Below are 21,938 nucleotides of genomic sequence, written 5' to 3'. Positions count from 1 at the left end.
GCGTCGTGCACGTCGTGCTCGCAGTCTGCGCCCCCCGGGTCCGACAGCACGGCCCGCGGCAGCAGCATCAGGTACCTGGTAGTGGCGCTGTGCGTCGTGCACGTAGTGCTCGCAGTCTGCGCCCCCCGGGTCCGACAGCACGGCCCGCGGCAGCAGCATCAGGTACCTGGTAGTGGCGCTGTGCGTCGTGCACGTCGTGCTCGCAGTCTGCGCCCCCCGGGTCCGACAGCACGGCCCGCGGCAGCAGCATCAGGTACCTGGTAGTGGCGCTGTGCGTCGTGCACGTAGTGCTCGCAGTCTGCGCCCCCCGGGTCCGACAGCACGGCCCGCGGCAGCAGCATCAGGTACCTGGTAGTGGCGCTGTGCGTCGTGCACGTAGTGCTCGCAGTCTGCGCCCCCCGGGTCCGACAGCACGGCCCGCGGCAGCAGCATCAGGTACCTGGTAGTGGCGCTGTGCGTCGTGCACGTAGTGCTCGCAGTCTGCGCCCCCCGGGTCCGACAGCACGGCCCGCGGCAGCAGCATCAGGTACCTGGTAGTGGCGCTGTGCGTCGTGCACGTAGTGCTCGCAGTCTGCGCCCCCCGGGTCCGACAGCACGGCCCGCGGCAGCAGCAGCAGGAAACTGCGCCAACATCATACATCTCATGAAATGCTTACAGCTACGAAGCATCACAGAACTGTTCAACCAAACAAAATCATTTGTGACCATTGTTTTTTTTAAATTTATAGACTATGGATTGGCTTTAGCTATATAAAAAGCCGAGGGCAAAACAGAACATTGTCTTCCTTTATGTTGTTAACCGTGGAATGTGGTGATTTATTATTTATGTACCCGTGTGTGGAAGTGGTCACCGCGCGCCGCCGCGAGCTCGGGTTGTTCGTACCTTGACCCACAATTTACTCGCATTACAATCAAAACACCACTCTCGGGTTGGATAATCGCTGCGATTATTTCGTTTCACAAGGTACGTTACAGAGGTAAGGACAACTCTGTCTTCCAAGCAAAGTGTGTGGGCATTATGACCGCGGCTATAGCCATGACCAATCGACAGGTAACAAACATTAAGATTAACATTAACTCAGATAGCCAAGCTGCTCTTAAAGCCTTGGCTAGATTCTCGACGACCTCCCAACTTATACAAGACTGCCACAAGGCTCTGCAAACTCTCGCCATGTCAAACGACATCACCCTAAGGTGGGTCAAAGGACATGATGGAGACCAGGGAAACGAGGCAGCAGACGCACTAGCACGAAAGGCTACGACACTGAAGGTGACAGGGCCAGAACCAATCGTACCCATACCCTTCAGTGAGTATAAAACCTGGTTGCATGAACTAACACTAAAAGAACATTCTAAACTATGGGCTAACACAACAGACTGCAGGCAAGCCAAAGAGGCTTTCCCCAACATAGATAAACGACAAACTAACACACTACTCCGCCTGGACAGAGGTAAACTTAGGAAGGTGGTGGGACTCATAACAGGGCATAGCATGGAGGTCGATGAAACACCGACGCACGTGCTCCTGGAGTGCACGGGCGTAGCAGAACAACGCGAACGCCATTTAGGTTCCCCGACCTCACTCCATGAAGCCCTCGGCAACCTGGGCGGTCTATTTGGCTTCTGGAGCGAGCTTGGATGGCTGGAGTGAAGACTTCGGCGGGGAGGGGCGACGCACGCACAACAGACGGAAACGTTTAAGTGCGGAAACCAGCCCAGAATGAAGAAGAAGAAGAAGGTACGTTTAAGCCACTTAATCCCACATTGGTTTGGTTCCTAGTTACCCTAGGATATGTGGTATGGTTACCCTAGGATATTAATTATTTTCCCACTCGGTTGAAAGGATCCAGAACCCCCAATTCAACCGTCTTAGAAATGTCTTAGGATAATCATTGTTCCACTCGGTTGAAAGGATCCAGAACCCCCAATTCAACCGTCTTAGAAATGTCTTAGGATAATCATTGTTCCACTCGGTTGAAAGGATCCAGAACCCCCAATTCAACCGTCTTAGAAATGTCTTAGGATAATCATTGTTCCACTCGGTTGAAAGGATCCAGAACCCCCAATTCAACCGTCTTAGAAATGTCTTAGGATAATCATTGTTCCACTCGGTTGAAAGGATCCAGAACCCCCAATTCAACCGTCTTAGAAATGTCTTAGGATAATCATTGTTCCACTCGGTTGAAAGGATCCAGAACCCCCAATTCAACCGTCTTAGAAATGTCTTAGGATAATCATTGTTCCACTCGGTTGAAAGGATCCAGAACCCCCAATTCAACCGTCTTAGAAATGTCTTAGGATAATCATTGTTCCACTCGGTTGAAAGAATCCAGAACCCCCAATTCAACCGTCTTAGAAATGTCTTAGGATAATCATTGTTCCACTCGGTTGAAAGGATCCAGAACCCCCAATTCAACCGTCTTAGAAATGGTCTAGGTTAATTTTTTTCACACTCGGTTGAAAGGATCCAGAACCCCCAATTCAACCGTCTTAGAAATGTCTTAGGATAATCATTGTTCCACTCGGTTGAAAGGATCCAGAACCCCCAATTCAACCGTCTTAGAAATGTCTTAGGATAATCATTGTTCCACTCGGTTGAAAGGATCCAGAACCCCCAATTCAACCGTCTTAGAAATGTCTTAGGATAATCATTGTTCCACTCGGTTGAAAAGATCCAGAACCCCCAATTCAACCGTCTTAGAAATGGTCTAGGTTAATCATTTTCACACTCGGTTGAAAGGATCCAGAACCCCCAATTCAACCGTCTTAGAAATGTCTTAGGATAATCATTGTTCCACTCGGTTGAAAGGATCCAGAACCCCCAATTCAACCGTCTTAGAAATGTCTTAGGATAATCATTGTTCCACTCGGTTGAAAGGATCCAGAACCCCCAATTCAACCGTCTTAGAAATGGTCTAGGTTAATTATTTTCACACTCGGTTGAGAAGACCCAGAACCCCCAATTCAACCGTCTTAGAAATGGTCTAGGTTAACCCATTAGAGGTCAAATGAAAAGTACAAATATTTTTTTGGAACCATCTTTATTTATGTATTAATACAGATCAAAAAAACATAAAATCAAGGAAAAAAATTATGAAAACATAGTTTTCAGCAAATTACAGGGGTGTACACAAATGGGTACACTGACCGTTTAAGTATGAAAATTTTCGAAACATGCTTTTTCGACACAAAGTGTTTTAGGCACTTCTTACGTTGCCAGCGCACTCTTGAATGACACACCGCAGCAGTTTTACAATTTTGGTGGGATACTGTCCAATTCCATCTTGAGGCAGCTCTGGAACCACTGATACAGACTGGCGCAATTTTCTTTGTTCACCTTGGCGTAGATAAAATCGTGCAATATGACGGCGGAATGCGAGTTGATCCATGGGAGCATCATTAGTTATTACATGTAAACACCAGAAATTAGTAATAACCATGTCCAACATATTATAATGTAAATAGCACCCACCACCACTTTGTACCATGAACAGCAATTCTATATAGCGAGATGGACTGATCCAGTTCATCAAGCCCAGCAGCATATTTTTGTTATAGTTTTAGAACAATCGTGGTATCGCCACGTCGGTCGCTTTACTGGACACCATCGCTTGATAGACCCTAGTGGTTCAATGCTATCGTAGTTGGTTGCCATTGTACACGCACTATTATCTTTCCATCTTACCATAAGTAGCTCACTTCGCTTGTCAAACCTGTAGTCGTAAGAGGCAAGGTCATGTCCTTTGTGCTAGTCAGTAGACATTTTTAGTCGTTTTCTGTTATAGTCCCTATAACACAGTAACCTAGGTTTTTCAAGTCTACTAAAATATCGTAGCTGGTAACAAAATTTGTCAAAAAAAACCCTCGTGATTTGCTGGGGTACAATTCAAACATTTGCGCCAGGTTGGGATTGATCGGCGAGTAACATCTTGTCGCCTTCTTTTCGACGCCACATCGCTACCACTATCTTCGTTACCACCAACCTTACGATTCTTAAATATCTCGATAGTACCAGGCATGTCATGTGGTATGAACGACGACACCATATTCTCATCGGCCCCTTCTTCTTCATCAGTCAACGCACTTGGATTTAGGATAGCCATATCAAACGCATCATCGTCGCTATCACGCAAAATGGCGTCAACAGCCTCTTCAAGTTCTTTGTAGTTGTTTCGAGCCAAAAATATTTGTTGTTTGCTCATTGTTAGGAATCTGAAGAAAAAAAAATTTTACTTATGGATGTTGTCATTGTACACAATCGAGTACACCAAGATGTATATTGCTATAGTTTTGTTGTAATTATAGCTATTTGATTAGAATGTTTTTTAAAATTTACCTTGACATGTATCGTATTGTAATTGAATGTGAAAACCAATTATTATACAGTAATTATTAAAATATTTCCAAAATTATTCACTTACCTGTATAGTACTCCCGTGACACAACTTTGACTGAGATTTTTATTCAAAATCAATCACACTACTCACATATTATTTATCTGTAGCTTTGAACACTATTGTTATGAAATAAAATATCAAGAATAATTCCGTCAATTGTTTGAAATATAAAACCCACAGTTAATTATATGGCTGTACACAATTGAGTACAGTGACTTCTAATGGGTTAATTATTTTCACACTCGGTTGAGAAGACCCAGAACCACCAATTCGACCGACCGCTGTATCTCATGGAGCCTGATCTCACTATAGGGTTCTTTCGTTAGTGAGGCAACGGATCTAACGACAACATTTCGTTTGATTGTGCAGATAATTTAAACTTTTAGTAAGTACAGTAGTAATACTTTCTAGTATACAAAAGATATCTATCTATATATATTAAATTCAAAGTCCTGACTGACATATATATCAACGCACAGCCTAAACTGCTGGTCTTAAAGACATGAAATTTGGAGGGTCTATTCTTTGTAAAGAGTAGGTATCCACTAAGAAAGGATTTTTCGAAATTCCACCCAGTGGGTTAAATGGGGGATGGAAGTTTGTATGAAAGTCCGTCATTTTTCAAGTTATTTGCACGAAAATTGGTATTTGGGTTTTCGGTCACAAATGAAGAAATACGTGTTTCAGGATTTTTGGGAAATTGGCCCATAAGGGTGGTAAAATAGGGGATGAAAGTTTGTATGGGAAATTTTTAATCTAAATATATAAAATGAAAATGAAAATGAAAATGAAAAAACTTTTTTATTCGTATAAACTTTTACAAGTGCTTACGAATAGTCGGATGCATCTACCACTGGTTCGGAATGCCTTTCCTGCCGAGAAGAACCAGCAAGAAACTCGGCGGTTGCTCTTTTCAAATATTTGATATAGGTACAAAATTATGCCATGTATAAAATAGTATTTGCAGTCTTGTGCGTTGCTGGAACGAGCTGCAGGTCAAATCCACGCTCTTTTATCATTTAGATAATCTTCAATTGTGTAATATGCTTTTTTCAGGAGCATATTTTTAATAGATTTTTTAAACTTGTGCAAAGGTAAGTCCAAAATAGTTTGCGGGATTTTATTATAAAAGGTAATACCAATACCCACAAATGACTTTTGGACTTTCCTGAGGCGGAAGGCAGGAGCTGCAAGTTTGTCTCTGTTTCTAGTTAGCGTATTGTGTAGATCACCAATTTTCTTGTAACTAAGAATATTTTGTCTTACAAAAATTATGTTATTATAAATATATTGAGAGGCTACAGTAAGGATATCTATTTCCTTAAATTTCTCTCGAAGGGAATCGCGTGGTCTTAAGTTATAAATTGCGCGTATTGCCCTTTTTTGTAATACAAAAATTCTCCCAATATCTGACGCTTTACCCCATATTAAGATTCCATAAGACATAATACTATGGAAGTAAGCAAAATATACTATCTTTGCGGTTTCCACGTCAGTTAACTGCCGAATCTTTCTAACAGCGTAAGCGGCAGAGCTTAATATGCTAGCAAGAGTTGATATATGGGTGCCCCATTGAAGCTTCGCATCTAAGGTTATCCCCAAAAATGTTGTAGTCTCTTCTATTTTTAATGTATCGTTATTTATCATTAAATTAATGTTACTTGTGTTCTTGGTATTGGGCAGTGCGAATTCAACACACTTAGTTTTTTTTTAATTTAAAAGTAAATTATTTACGGTAAACCAGTGAGTTACCTGAGATATGGCACCACTCACATCGTCAAAATTGTCTTTATTTCTATCAACTTTAAAAATCAAAGACGTATCATCAGCAAATAGTACAATATCGCAAGTATTTTGGACAAAATATGGTAAATCGTTTATGTATACCAAGAACATGAAAGGACCTAGAATAGAGCCTTGAGGAACACCCATTAGTGAGGCTGATCCGGATGACTTTACATCGTTAACACACACTGTTTGAATACGATTACCAAGATAAGACGCAATGAGACCAAGCGCAGTGTCTTTGATTCCGTAGTGGCTCAATTTAACCAGGAGAGTCTCGTGCTCAACGCAATCAAATGCCTTGGATAAGTCACAAAAAATACCAATGGCATTCTGTGAGCCTTCCCATGCACTGAATATATGCTTTAACAGCATTGCGGCCGCGTCGGTTGTTGATCGACCTTTAGTGAAACCATACTGCTCAGAATGGAGTAGCTTATTTAGATTAAAATGCCGAAGCAGTTGGTTGAGCATGATTTTCTCAAATATCTTGCTCAGTTTTGGCAAAATTGAAATTGGCCTGTAATTATTTGGATCACTTCTGCAACCAGATTTAAAAAGAGGTATCAATTTACTACATTTCAAGAGGTCTGGAAAGGATCCTGAATCCACAGATTCATTAAAAATTATGGCTAGATATGGCGCAATAATATCGATATATTGCTGATTATTTTTACTGATATCCCCCATAGATCTCCTGTTTTTTTGCTTTGTAAAGATTTGAACACTTTAATAATGTCATGTGGTGTAACGTATTCAAACCTAAACAAGACACCGCACTCAGCAACATTGGCCCTGAGTAGATCATAGGCTTCTGTTGGCGAGGAACTAAGGGAACTAGTAGTGGTGACTGGAATATTCCGGAAAAAATTCTCAAATGTATTTGCAATTTCAATGTTGGAGTCAATAACACGGTTATTAATTTTAAGCTCCAATTTATTGCTGTCCACTTTTTGTTTCCCAATTTCATCAGAGATAACATCCCAAGCTGCTTTTATTTTATTATCAGAGTTAATAACTTTTTGTTTTATGAAAAGTGACTTTGCTTGTATGCAAACCTTTCTGAATAATTTAGAATAATTTCTGACATATTCGACAAATGAGGGAGTATAATTATATTGTTTTTCTGCATACAAGTCGAACAACTTATTTCTGCTTTTATAAATGCCAACAGTAGCCCAGTCACTAAATTTAAGATTTTTAGACAGCTTTTTTCTCTACAGTTTTAAAAGTAGAATTAAATTGAGAGTTTATTAGATCAAAAAAAAAACATTATAGTGTTCATCCGGACCACCCTGTGTGAACTCAAGTTTAGGTAAAGCAGTTAAAACCTTTTGTTTGAACTGCTTTACCTTTTTAATGGTAACTGGCCTATATTTTATTAGTTTTGTTGTGTCTTGTTTATCACTGGGGACAGATATCATCTGTCCACAGTGATCGGATCTTAGATTCGTGATGATGGATTTTTCGACAATCGTGCAGTTACAGAAAATGTTATCTAGATAAGTGGCTGAATTTGCAGTTATCCGTCTTTTAAAAGGAAAAGGTGACTGACTGACTGACTGACTGATCTATCAACGCACAGCTCAAACTACTGGACGGATCCAGCTGAAATTTGGCATGCAGATAGCTATTATGACGTAGGCGTCCGCTAAGAAAGGATTTTTGAAAATACAACCCCTAAGGGGGTGAAATAGGGGTTTGAAATTCGTGTAGTCCACGCGGACGAAGTCGCGAGCATAAGCTAGTTATTGATATTATTAACTTGAAATTTGGAAAGGAAAAAGTCATGAGGTGAGGTGTCAGCTAAAAAACGACTATGAGAAAATCCCCCCCTAAAGGGATGAAATGGGGGTTGGAAAGTTATATGAAAGTCCTAGGTTTTTGAAGTTACAGACGTGAAAATCGAGATTTAGGTTATTAGTTTTAAATAATAAAACCTGTAGAAGTTATTCTGGAAAAACTCCCCCTAAGGGTGGTAAAATAGGGGATGAAAGTTTGTATGGAAGTTTTATTATTGTTAATTAAGGTGAAATTTGGAAAGTAGGTTCTTTATAAAACTTAGGTGTTAGCTAAGACACGGCGTTCAGAAAATCCTTCCCTAAGAGGGTGGAATGGGGGTGGAAGGTTATATCAAAGTCTTATGTTTTTAAAGATAGATACATTAGATGTTACGAGGTCGAGGGAGATCGTCTTTTTGATACTGAGATATTTCGTAAACGAAATTATTTTATGCTGAAGTATGTATATTATTTCACATTTTCTGTTCTTTTATAATTTTATTTTATTTACCAGCAGTACTTATTTACACCTAATTTAAATGGCAATTTTGTACACTTCAAGCAACTGAGCAATCTTATATCACAACCAATTCGAACATAATATAAACTTTCTCATTATGTTTATGTACAATATATTAAAGATCAATTATATGTATATTCAAAAAAAGACAAATGCAAATATATGTATATAATTTAAAAAATAGTCGCGCATTTGTGTTGCGTACATGCAGAAGAAGTGAAACTTCTTTGGTTTATATTCATATTACGCTCATTACTCAGCAGTCGTTTTCTAAAATTTTGGCAAGTTTTCTTATGATTACAAGAAGTCTATGCGGTATAGTATTTTCCGCGCGAATAAAGAAGTTTCACTTCAATGAACCGATAACCATGGCCCTCTGGTTAGAGATAATTTGTACTTTGGTTTAAATTAACAATATGCCACTGATATGTCGTCGTATTTACCTTATTTCAACAAAATCTATTTATAGTTTATCTTATACTAGGTAGCATAATACTGTTCCCGCCCACTACCGACCGGCGACCGTGCCGTTCACTTCCCAGCACAGCGGGCATGACTCGTGCCAGCAGTGGCACTGATCGTTCCGTCTCACTCGCACATTATACACAGGTACAGTGTGTAAGTGACAGAATGATTGGCACGAGTTGGCACTGTGTATATTTAAGTGAAAAGTGTAATCACTGGCGTTGGAGGTTATCTGTGTTCGCACGGAGCTGTCGAATCATTAAACAGAATTCACGCTAACTTTGAATACGCGTCTTTTAGTTGAAAATTCCACTTAAACCCAAATGTTGAACTCAAAACGCGAGTGTAGCGATGTGGCACGCTTCTGGCACGGTCACGGCACGGCTCGGTCTACGAGGCGGGTGCAGCGTGCGAGCGCGAGGCGTCGGCCACCACGAGCTGCGCGACGCGTGTTTGCAGTAGCGTTAGTCGCCTAGAAGCAAACAGGCGCGTCAGCTGACCACATATTGTACAGATTCAAATTAATTAATAATGTACATATTGATGAAGCATTTAATGCTATGCATTTAAGGATTTAATTAATATTTATGAAACCGAGAAATTGCTGTTTATACTCGGCTGCGATATCAAACCGATGATATGATATAGGCTTGAGGATTATACACGAAGTCTTGGAATGATGTGCTATAGGCTTGAGGATTATACACGAAGTCTTGGAATGATGTGCTATAGGCTTGAGGATTATACACGAAGTCTTGGAATGATGTGCTATAGGCTTGAGGATTATACACGAAGTCTTGGAATGATGTGCTATAGGCTTGAGGATTATACACGAAGTCTTGGAATGATGTGATATAGGCTTGAGGATTATACACGAAGTCTTGGAATGATGTGCTATAGGCTTGAGGATTATACACGAAGTCTTGGAATGATGTGCTATAGGCTTGAGGATTATACACGAAGTCTTGGAATGATGTGGGAAAACTGGGTACATTTAAAAAAATCACCACTTGACTCCGTAAATTTTGATATTTTAATAAATTGCAAGCAGTATGAAGTCGCCATGAGTGTTGCGCGAGTGTAATGTTGTGCGTATAAAGGTGCTCTCTCACCTGTTGATGGTGCGGTGCAGCAGCGGCGCGGGCGCCTCATGCGCCAGCAGCGCGCTCACGTGCGAGTTCACGTGCTGCTCGTGCTGCAGCTGCTGCAGCGCCTCCCTGCCGACCGACCGCACCCTTACTTGTCACTCCTCGCGATAGATACAAAGCCGCCATCTGTATTTTACTTCTTTCTTCCTGTGCAACTCTTTCATTCGTGTCTGTATTCATTACTGTGTATTATGGAGTACAAATTAAGTGTTTAAAAAGTTCAAAGAAGACCAAAGAAAGTTGGGATCCCCGCCCGAAGCAGGGCGCATACACTCAATAGTCAATAGTCCTGAACGACTTACACACGTTACCAGTATCAAACAAGAAAACTTCTTCCAGGGACTAGAGGCGTCGTAAAAAGGATAGCTTTATACTTCGATATTTGTGTAGAACCAAACAAACTTGTATAAACTTCCGGTGGAATGTCAACAATGTACGCATCTGTTCCTCTCCCGCTCCCTCGCGAAGGAGAGGTCGTTGAGCCTGTCCCACTCGTCCTGCAGCGGCGCGGGCGCGGCGGACGGCGGCGCGAAGTAGCCGCGCGCGCACACGCACGACAGCACCAGCCGGTCCATGCTGTGCTCCGTGCCCTTCTCGATGATCACCTGCGTCCCAGTCACATGTACCTGTTCCTCTCCCGCTCCCTCGCGAAGGAGAGGTCGTTGAGCCTGTCCCACTCGTCCTGCAGCGGCGCGGGCGCGGCGGACGGCGGCGCGAAGTAGCCGCGCGCGCACACGCACGACAGCACCAGCCGGTCCATGCTGTGCTCCGTGCCCTTCTCGATGATCACCTGCGTCCCAGTCACATGTACCTGTTCCTCTCCCGCTCCCTCGCGAAGGAGAGGTCGTTGAGCCTGTCCCACTCGTCCTGCAGCGGCGCGGGCGCGGCGGACGGCGGCGCGAAGTTGCCGCGCGCGCACACGCACGACAGCACCAGCCGGTCCATGCTGTGCTCCGTGCCCTTCTCGATGATCACCTGCGTCCCAGTCACATGTACCTGTTCCTCTCCCGCTCCCTCGCGAAGGAGAGGTCGTTGAGCCTGTCCCACTCGTCCTGCAGCGGCGCGGGCGCGGCGGGCGGCGGCGAGAAGTTGCCGCGCGCGCACACGCACGACAGCACCAGCCGGTTCATGCTGCGCTCCGTGCCCTTCTCGACGATCACTTGCGTCCCAGTCACACGTACCTGTTCCTCTCCCGCTCCCTCGCGAAGGAGAGGTCGTTGAGCCTGTCCCACTCGTCCTGCAGCGGCGCGAGCGCGGCGGGCGGCGGCGAGAAGTTGCCGCGCGCGCACACGCACGACAGCACCAGCCGGTCCATGCTGCGCTCCGTGCCCTTCTCGACGATCACTTGCGTCCCAGTCACACGTACCTGTTCCTCTCCCGCTCCCTCGCGAAGGAGAGGTCGTTGAGCCTGTCCCACTCGTCCTGCAGCGGCGCGAGCGCGGCGGGCGGCGGCGAGAAGTTGCCGCGCGCGCACACGCACGACAGCACCAGCCGGTCCATGCTGCGCTCCGTGCCCTTCTCGACGATCACTTGCGTCCCAGTCACACGTACCTGTTCCTCTCCCGCTCCCTCGCGAAGGAGAGGTCGTTGAGCCTGTCCCGCTCGTCCTGCAGCGGCGCGAGCGCGGCGGGCGGCGGCGCGCAGTAGCCCCGCGCGCACACGCGCGACAGCACCAGCCGGTCCATGCTGTGCTCCGTGCCCTTCTCGATGATCACCTGCGTCCAGTCACACGTTCAATAAACAACTCGTACATAAAATAGAAGATCGTGTAAAGCATACATTCGATTAAACAAGCAGAAAATTACCTAGATATTTGTCATGTAAATATTAGTCATCGTTTCTGCAACGGCCATCCTGATATATTCGTCACTCGCCAGTCAATCGGAGACAGTTCTCTCACACTCACCTCGAAGACGCGCAGCGTCTCCAGCGTCAAGTCGTGGTCATCCGCGAGGCAGTTGTCTATCAGAGCCAGCAGCAACGGCCATCCTGATATATTCGTCACTCGCCAGTCAATCGGAGACAGTTCTCTCACACTCACCTCGAAGAAGCGCAGCGTCTCCAGCGTCAAGTCGTGGTCATCCGCGAGGCAGTTGTCTATCAGAGCCAGCAGCAACGGCCATCCTGATATATTCGTCACTCGCCAGTCAATCGGAGACAGTTCTCTCACACTCACCTCGAAGAAGCGCAGCGTCTCCAGCGTCAAGTCGTGGTCATCCGCGAGGCAGTTGTCTATCCGAGCCAGCAGCAACGGCCATCCTGATATATTCGTCACTCGCCAGTCAATCGGAGACAGTTCTCTCACACTCACCTCGAAGAAGCGCAGCGTCTCCAGCGTCAAGTCGTGGTCATCCGCGAGGCAGTTGTCTATCAGAGCCAGCAGCAACGGCCATCCTGATATATTCGTCACTCGCCAGTCAATCGGAGACAGTTCTCTCACACTCACCTCGAAGAAGCGCAGCGTCTCCAGCGTCAAGTCGTGGTCATCCGCGAGGCAGTTGTCTATCAGAGCCAGCAGCAACGGCCATCCTGATATATTCGTCACTCGCCAGTCAATCGGAGACAGTTCTCTCACACTCACCTCGAAGAAGCGCAGCGTCTCCAGCGTCAAGTCGTGGTCATCCGCGAGGCAGTTGTCTATACGAGCCAGCAGCAACGGCCATCCTGATATATTCGTCACTCGCCAGTCAATCGGAGACAGTTCTCTCACACTCACCTCGAAGAAGCGCAGCGTCTCCAGCGTCAAGTCGTGGTCATCCGCGAGGCAGTTGTCTATCAGAGCCAGCAGCAACGGCCATTCCGACATGTGGCCCTCACCCACCAGCCAGTTGGAGAACTCTGGCGTAACAATAACATAACACAAGTCACCTTTTTCTTTTGTATATTTAGACAAGACATTATAATTAAGGCACCATATAGTGCAAGACAAGTCGTTCAAGCGGATGCATGCTCGGGCTCACCGTTGATGAGGTCGGGCGAGTCCACGACGCGCAGGCACTTGGCCAGCAGCGCCGTGGTGAGCAGCGCGGCGCGCGGCGAGGGCCGCTCCGCTCCGCTCAGCGCCTCCGCCGCCGCCTCCAGGAAGTGCGAGCGGAACACGCGCGCCAGGTGCGCCGCGATGATGGGGTGACACTCCTGCACACCCAGACACGACACTCACACACTATACACAGGTATACGCGCGATGATGGGGTGACACTCCTGCACACCCAGACACGACACTCACACACTATACACAGGTATACGTGTAAGTGAAATCAAATGATTAACGTTGCTCCTTTCGATTCGTTTCTTGAATGGCACGCGTTAAATCTATAACTGTGTATATTTGAGTGAAAATTCTAGTCACTGGAGTTGGAGGTTATATGAGTTTGCATGGAACTGTCAAATCATTTAACCAAATTCCGCTAACTTCAGGCAGGAAGCAGACGCGCGCGATCTACGTCTCACTGTCGCCTGATCACTTTCTGAGCATCGAACGTAGCTATATTCACACCGGCAGTAAACATTGGCAAATACTTTAGGATTATCCCACTTCTGATGTTCACATTCATTGACCTAGTCTTACATCTACTAGTACATTTATGGGAAGTTTTTATCTTGTTATACGTCAGTGCAATTTATGTAAGTACACTTTTACGTTGTTTACGGAAGTTTTGGTACGATACCCTTTTCAAAATCACAATAAATGAAAGATATTTTTTTAAAATTCTAATTTAAAAGTCAATATGCGAGAAATATTCTATTTTCGATATTGAAGATCGAATGCTTCAATTTCCAACTACCCTAGCATACGGGCCTCACGTTCACGAAGTAGTCGAGCCACGAGAAGAAGGCAGTGAGCTGTCTGCGGCCGGGGAGCCGCGGGGCGCTCTGCTCGCAGAACTCCGGGGATACGTACCTGGACACAATACAACATACGGGCCTCACCTTCATGAGCGTGTCGCAGTAGTCGAGCCACGAGAAGAAGGCAGTGAGCTGTCTGCGGCCGGGGAGCCGCGGGGCGCTCTGCTCGCAGAACTCCGGGGATACGTACCTGGACACAATACAACATACGGGCCTCACCTTCATGAGCGTGTCGCAGTAGTCGAGCCACGAGAAGAAGGCAGTGAGCTGTCTGCGGCCGGGGAACCGCGGGGCGCTCTGCTCGCAGAACTCCGGGGATACGTACCTGGACACAATACAACATACGGGCCTCACCTTCATGAGCGTGTCGCAGTAGTCGAGCCACGAGAAGAAGGCAGTGAGCTGTCTGCGGCCGGGGAACCGCGGGGCGCTCTGCTCGCAGAACTCCGGGGATACGTACCTGGACACAATACAACATACGGGCCTCACCTTCATGAGCGTGTCGCAGTAGTCGAGCCACGAGAAGAAGGCAGTGAGCTGTCTGCGGCCGGGGAGCCGCGGGGCGCTCTGCTCGCAGAACTCCGGGGATACGTACCTGGACACAATACAACATACGGGCCTCACCTTCATGAGCGTGTCGCAGTAGTCGAGCCACGAGAAGAAGGCAGTGAGCTGTCTGCGGCCGGGGAGCCGCGGGGCGCTCTGCTCGCAGAACTCCGGGGATACGTACCTGGACACAATACAACATACGGGCCTCACCTTCATGAGCGTGTCGCAGTAGTCGAGCCACGAGAAGAAGGCAGTGAGCTGTCTGCGGCCGGGGAGCCGCGGGGCGCTCTGCTCGCAGAACTCCGGGGATACGTACCTGGACACAATACAACATACGGGCCTCACCTTCATGAGCGTGTCGCAGTAGTCGAGCCACGAGAAGAAGGCAGTGAGCTGTCTGCGGCCGGGGAGCCGCGGGGCGCTCTGCTCGCAGAACTCCGGGGATACGTACCTGGACACAATACAACATACGGGCCTCACCTTCATGAGCGTGTCGCAGTAGTCGAGCCACGAGAAGAAGGCAGTGAGCTGTCTGCGGCCGGGGAACCGCGGGGCGCTCTGCTCGCAGAACTCCGGGGATACGTACCTGGACACAATACAACATACGGGCCTCACCTTCATGAGCGTGTCGCAGTAGTCGAGCCACGAGAAGAAGGCAGTGAGCTGTCTGCGGCCGGGGAGCCGCGGGGCGCTCTGCTCGCAGAACTCCGGGGATACGTACCTGGACACAATACAACATACGGGCCTCACCTTCATGAGCGTGTCGCAGTAGTCGAGCCACGAGAAGAAGGCAGTGAGCTGTCTGCGGCCGGGGAGCCGCGGGGCGCTCTGCTCGCAGAACTCCGGGGATACGTACCTGGACACAATACAACATACGGGCCTCACCTTCATGAGCGTGTCGCAGTAGTCGAGCCACGAGAAGAAGGCAGTGAGCTGTCTGCGGCCGGGGAGCCGCGGGGCGCTCTGCTCGCAGAACTCCGGGGATACGTACCTGGACACAATACAACATACGGGCCTCACCTTCATGAGCGTGTCGCAGTAGTCGAGCCACGAGAAGAAGGCAGTGAGCTGTCTGCGGCCGGGGAACCGCGGGGCGCTCTGCTCGCAGAACTCCGGGGATACGTACCTGGACACAATACAACATAATATCAGTCAGCTCCTCATGTTCCAAGATATTCAGGAGTTGACGCGGATACAGCTTCCGTAACGTAACCAGATCAACTAGCGTCACATTGAACACTTGACGGAAATCAGCATTGTCTGAACCTTGGGAAACGATCAGTGCCAAATAAACTTAGAGCGATTGGTCTGGCATGGGAAGCTTTATCAAAACCCTGTGCTCTCAAACGAATCGAAGGACAAACCATGTTCTACAACTATCGTTCCCAAAATTGAATTTAAATTTCTTTGGTTAAAACAAAAAAACTAATGAGGATCATAATCAACACATTGGTCAAATCAAACGGATCTTGAAGCTTAGTAAAATACAGTATATGACCGACACCTTTGGATATTCCTTAGCCACTCTGGTCACCTGTTAGGAACATCGGATATATTTGGAAGAACTGCGTATTTCATGTTCACCCCCCAAAGGTCGAGTGTGTCTGGTGGAGATTTGGGCTGTAACAAGTGCAGTATCTCACGCCCAGGTGATGTTGAGCTGGTCCACGTCGCCGGGGTCGAGGTCGGGCGGCACGGCGCGGTACTTGCGCAGCAGCTGCTCCACCACGCTCTCGCAGGCCGGGCTGCTGGTCACCAGGTTGGCGATGTCGTCTTCGGGCAGCGAGCACACGATCATGATGCCCTCGCACGCGCGCAGCACCACCTGGTTGTCCTGCGCACACACACAGACACTTGCAGACGCTCTAAAGGGCAAAGAACCTAGAGCTGTGAAGCCAGTAAAATTAATAGTCACACAGAGACTATAGTGAACAAGTTCCCTGGGACAGGATAAAAGCGTCGCTTTAAGTGAACCAGTAAGAAAGTAACTCACAGCACTGTGCAAGTAGGTCAGCAGCAGGTCGATGAGCAGGAACTTGTCGTTGTCGTCGTACTGCGTCTTGCGGCTGCGGCTCGAGCCCTCCTCGTCCTCATCCTCGTCGTCGCGGCCGAGGCGCACGATGGCCACGCGCGCGCGCGGCGGCTCCACGTCGAACAGCGGGTTCTTCTTCGGCGTGCGGGCCTCGCTGCGCACAGGGAACAGGCGCTGGATATCCTCGGGCACGCTCAGTAGGCCGGCGCGCTCCTCCACGTAGGGCGTCGTGAACAGGTTGGCGAGGCCGGGCTCCTTGCGCACCAGCCCGCACAGCGTCAGCAGCAGTTCCACTTCTTCCTTCTCAGTGGGAGACGCGGGGTTCTCGTTGCATTGCAGCAACATCCGCTGCCAAACATTACATTACATTTTTACGCCCCAATCAAATGATAACAGGCACAGTTTTATATAAGCTTTACACGTTCACAAATGTTGGCAACATTAATAATTGTGAGCAGAGTTAGCAAGAAGCGCAACATTGTATTTCAATAGGGATATCTAAGATATTACAAAAAAAGCAAGTTTTAATTTTATTTAATACTAGCTTATGCTCGCGACTTCGTCCGCGTGGACTACACAAATTTTAAACCCCTATTTCACCCCTTTAGGAGTTGAATTTTCAAAAATCCTTTCTTAGCGGATGCTTACGTCATAATAGCTATCTGCATGCCAAATTGCAGCGTTTGAGCTGTGCGTTGATAGATCAGTCAGTCAGTCAGTCAGTCACCTTTTCCTTTTAAATATTTAGATTTTAGTATTAAAAAATTTAGTTGTAATTCAATCTAGCACTTCTAGAAAAAAAATTGGGATCCATATAGCCCAATTTTCCGACAGTCTCCGGAATCCATGTAGCAACACTTTCTTGGTGCACCACTATTTGTATCACGACAATAATTGGAGATGACACTTCACTATTTGAATATCCACAATTCCAATAGAAACTACTCCAACACAATTAAGGAGTGGTCATCAAATAATTAAATCCACTTATCAATAAGATGCAAGAATTAGTCTTCTCTAATAACCGTGTACGGGAGCGGTGTGCAGGCTCGACCGTACCAAAGGGAGATCTCCCACCGAGCGGTTGGTTGTGCTCGGTAGCGCCGGCTGGGCCAACGGTTGTCTTGAAACTTTATATATAGTCCAGATTGCAGAAAACTTAGTGAGAGTACTGTCGGCGGTACATTTGTTCGGGACTACGTCATGAAATGTTATCGATTGAACCACAGCCGGATATAATTATCCCGTATTTGTGCACATTGCAACAAGATGCATCACAAACTATCTCGTATCAGATACGAATCAAATATCGTTTGTCGAGTGTGACATCACTCACCTGCAGCGGCCTGTACACGTGCGCGCTGTGCAGGCAGGGCTGCCGCGTGCGGCGCAGCAGCGCGGCGGCGAGCGTGAGCGCAGCGGAGCGCGCGCCCGTCGGCCGGTCGGCCCGCGCCAGCGCCGCCAGCGCGTCCAGCAGCGCCACGCGGCGCCGCACCACCGCCTCCAGGCACGGCCCCACGCAGCCGTCCGCCTGCTCCGTCTGCTCCTCCACTATCAGCTGACGCACACGGCACGCATTACATACTGCGTCTAGCGACTAGCATATACACCTCGGAGCTCGGGCGCTGCTGATCGCGAGCTCCCGAGTCGGAACAGTTATATGATATTCTGTCAAAATAGTTTCAACAGCAGCCCGAAATTAGGAATTTGGCGATGTTCCACCCCAGTGCCTTCTGTCCCGAGCTGATCTCTCACCGGTTGTATCGGATTACCGTTGCATCGGCCTATCTTTAAGTTATCTTAGAGATCTAAACACGAGTCATCATGTTATCTGAAAAAAATGACTGAAGTGTCACTCGGGATGATAAGGATTGTAACGATACCCCTGTTCAGGTCACCGCTTTACCACTTCACCAGCTAAATGCGGTAGAATCCTAATCTCGGGATCCCCGAGCGAAACTAGAGTCAGTGAACAGTGGGTGTTCTGGATCATTTCGACCAGTGGAAAGATAGGAGTGACCCTGTGTGCTGGGAGTTATTCCCGTTGAGTGACACCTACATAATATTGCGTGTGTAACAAGTGTTAACTGAATGTGCACTTTTCCGTGATGTCATTTATTTTCAAATCCAAGATGGCGGACATGAACTTTTTACAAAATATTAGACATGGGTGTCGTTTTCATGGTTTTCGAGGATGCTGAATTTGATGATGACATTTATTTCCAAATCCAAAATGGCGGACATGGATCTATTACAAAAAATAGACATGGGTGTCGTTTTCAGGGTTTTCCAAGGTGTTGATTTTGATAATGACATTTATTTTCAAATCCAAGATGGCGGACACGGACTTTTTACAAAAAAAGACATGGATGTCGTTTTCAGGGTTTTCGAGGATGCTGAATTTGATGATGACATTTATTTTCAAATCCAAGATGGCGAACATGGATTTTTTACAAAAAATAGACATGGGTGTCGTTTTCAGAGTTTTCCAGGGTGCTGATTTTGATAGTGACATTTATTTTCAAATCCAAGATGGCCGACATGGACTTTTTACAAAAAATAGACATGAGTGTTGTTTTCAGGGTTTTCGAGGATGCCGATTTTGATAGTGACAATTATTTTCGAATCTAAGATGGCAGACATAGACTTTAAAAAAAAAATAGGCATGGGTGTCGTTTTCGAGGAAAATAAATGTCACTATCAAAATCAGCATTCTTGAAAACCCTGAAAACGACACCCGTGTCTATTTTTTGTAAAAAGTTCATGATCTTGGATTTGAAAATAAATGTCCATCAGATCCTGATGTAGCTATTTGTAAATTTTATACCAGAAAATCAAAGGGATGACCGTCTCTGCGTAGGAAGCGGGTTTGCGGTCTTACCGGTCTAAGTGGCCGCTCATTCAGATGACTGTATGCTCAGCTAATTAACTGACATCAGTAATAACAGATAAACTGAAGAACTACAAGCAGGTGAACTACAAGCAGGTGAACTACAAGCAGGTAAACTACAAGCAGGTGAACTACAAGCAGGTGAACTACAAGCAGGTAAACTACAAGCAGGTGAACTACAAGCAGGTAAACTACAAGCAGGTGAACTACAAGCAGGTAAACTACAAGCAGGTGAACTACAAGCAGGTAAACTACAAGCAGGTGAACTGCAACCAGGTAAACTACAAGCAGGTGAACTACAAGCAGGTAAACTACAAGCAGGTGAACTACAAGCAGGTAAACTACAAGCAGGTAAACTACAAGCAGGTGAACTGCAACCAGGTAAACTACAAGCAGGTAAACTACAAGCAGGTGAACTATAAGCAGGTAAATTTTTGGATAATGCCTGCGACTTGCTCCCCGTAGATTTAGGTTTTTATAAATCCCTGGAAACTCTTTGATTTTCCTGGATAAAAAGTAGCCTATTTCCTTTCTTGGGATGCAAGCTATCTCTGTACCCAATTTCATTAAAATCGGTCGAAAGGATATAGCAGATAGGCAGAGAGACACAATTTTACATTTATAATATCACTATGTGTGTGTTACCTGCAGCATCTGGTGCAGATGGTGCGGCACGCGCGTGTCTTCCATGTGCAGCTTGCTGCTCTCGTCGTAGCCCCCGTAGAAGTTCACCACCATCTTCCAGTGGTACTCCAGGTCCTCCAGCCGGGACGCCGGCGGCGCCAGCTGACACACACGCGCATGTAACACTTAGGTGAAGCTCATTGAGCCAACAATGTAAACTTTGAGGTACGAGAGTCCCCCGACTGACGTCCTACATGAGCTCAGTACAATCCCAATAATATTTGACTTTGACTTGGACTTTGAAAACCTGAGGCACCATTTAGGACTTGGAATAACATCAAAAACATAAAGTGCTATTTCAGATTTTCAAGAATAGGTAGTATAAAAAAATAAATGAGCAAAACCTTATAAGGTTATCAGACGAGCTATGTACTATGTACTATGTACTATGTTCTATTGGTACCTTTAATAAATGAAATGCACTATGTAATGCTCATTGTGATGAATATGTATTATCAGCTAGTGTATTAATGTGTATATGTATTAATTTGTAGCGATTGTAATTAATTAATTATACTTACAACGTCTGCGGCACTCTGCAGAACGTCGGAAAATCGACTTAGCATTGTTGACACGCTCCGTTTACCACCATGTCATTCAATTACGACCCTGCTATGATTTCAAGTCCTCAGAAAGATCTTCGATTACTTCTAAGGCATTTTTAAAATTTTACATTACACAAAATTGTAAAAAACAGCGAGTTTTTGAGATATTTATTTTCAAAATGTCAAACAAGTAAATTTTCCAATATTTTCCATTTTCTTGACATTTGAGGTTAGAGTGACAGAAGCTACAATCGTAATCACCTCTTGATGATGCTCGCTCACTATTGGTTACAATGTATTATTGCAACAAGAATACCATAAATTTAGCCAATCGTAACGATTGCGATTGTAATAGTGTTTGATGTAGTTTTCCCGCAATCGACCAGTCGTCATGATGACATGCTAAAAATTCCACAGATTAAATAATAACAGCAGCAAGACATCCAGTAGGACAACTTTCATATATTACAAAGTACTCTGTGAGGACAACGCAGCAGCATCGACATAGGAATACACCGTACTCCGTGGAGTACTACGTAGTAGTACTTCCAAATTCTTTGCGCAGCAGTAAACTGTAAGCACACGGGCATAGATTATCTACTATAGGGTAAACACCTCCGGTATAATAGGTAGTGTTCTGACTTCTGTGGTAAACAATAAACACTAATGTGACACTAATTATTATCATCCAACACGATCCAGTGCAATAATTTTAATTTTGCAAAACCTATTGTAAAAAATTCAAACATTAAAAGATTACCTATCTTATATTGATAAAGATTTAGTTACATATTTTCATTTTAGTGAGGATGCATATTATGACTAAATTAGATTTCTATCGAATGGAATATGAATATCGATTATTTTGAGTATCCTTTGCACAATCGTTAGTCTGTGGATTCATTTTGTCAAAATAATGTCGTTGGACGTTGTTTGTCAACCATTTGTCTTGTCAAATCTTTTTTCGTCGGTGTTGTCCACAGAGTACTTTGAGGTCTTAGTTTGAGGTAGGTAGGTACCTACTACAACTTTATAATATAACTAGCTGATCCCCGCGGCTTCGCCCGCGTAGATTTAGGTTTTTAAAGATCCCGTATAGCCTATGTCACTCAGGAATAATGTAGCTTTCTACTGGTGAAAGAATTTTTAAAATCGGTCCAGTAGTTTTTGAGCCTATTCAGTACAAACAAACAAACAAACAAACAAACAAACAAACAAAGTTTTCCTCTTTATAATATTAGTGTAGATAATACAACGGGCCGTGCAGCAGAAATCGTAATATTTTAATTTCGCCAT

The 21,938-nt window shown here is 45.7% G+C and overlaps 1 protein-coding gene across 1 annotated transcript in view; it reads right to left on the bottom strand.

The window, feature by feature from the left end:
* The window catches only part of LOC117992251 (FHF complex subunit HOOK interacting protein 2A-like), a 52,546-nt gene extending 31,580 nt beyond the window's left edge, over positions 1-20,966 (bottom strand). The window contains exons 1-11 of the mRNA XM_034979913.2: positions 20,619-20,966; positions 20,059-20,199; positions 17,860-18,081; positions 16,485-16,871; positions 16,135-16,325; positions 15,512-15,617; positions 13,057-13,231; positions 12,813-12,934; positions 11,648-11,811; positions 10,061-10,165; positions 531-621 (exon numbers count right to left, since the gene is read on the bottom strand). Coding sequence (XP_034835804.1) covers positions 531-621; positions 10,061-10,165; positions 11,648-11,811; positions 12,813-12,934; positions 13,057-13,231; positions 15,512-15,617; positions 16,135-16,325; positions 16,485-16,871; positions 17,860-18,081; positions 20,059-20,199; positions 20,619-20,663 — 1,749 coding nt within the window. The 5' untranslated portion in view covers positions 20,664-20,966. The remainder of the gene's footprint in view (positions 1-530; positions 622-10,060; positions 10,166-11,647; positions 11,812-12,812; positions 12,935-13,056; positions 13,232-15,511; positions 15,618-16,134; positions 16,326-16,484; positions 16,872-17,859; positions 18,082-20,058; positions 20,200-20,618) is intronic.
* Between the last annotated feature and the right edge of the window lie 972 nt (positions 20,967-21,938).

This window comes from Maniola hyperantus, chromosome 21 (assembly GCF_902806685.2).
Source record: "Maniola hyperantus chromosome 21, iAphHyp1.2, whole genome shotgun sequence".
Taxonomy (NCBI): Eukaryota; Metazoa; Arthropoda; class Insecta; order Lepidoptera; family Nymphalidae; genus Maniola; species Maniola hyperantus.
The sequence above is the reverse complement of the archived record's forward strand: the minus strand, read 5'-3'. Positions and strand labels throughout refer to the sequence as shown.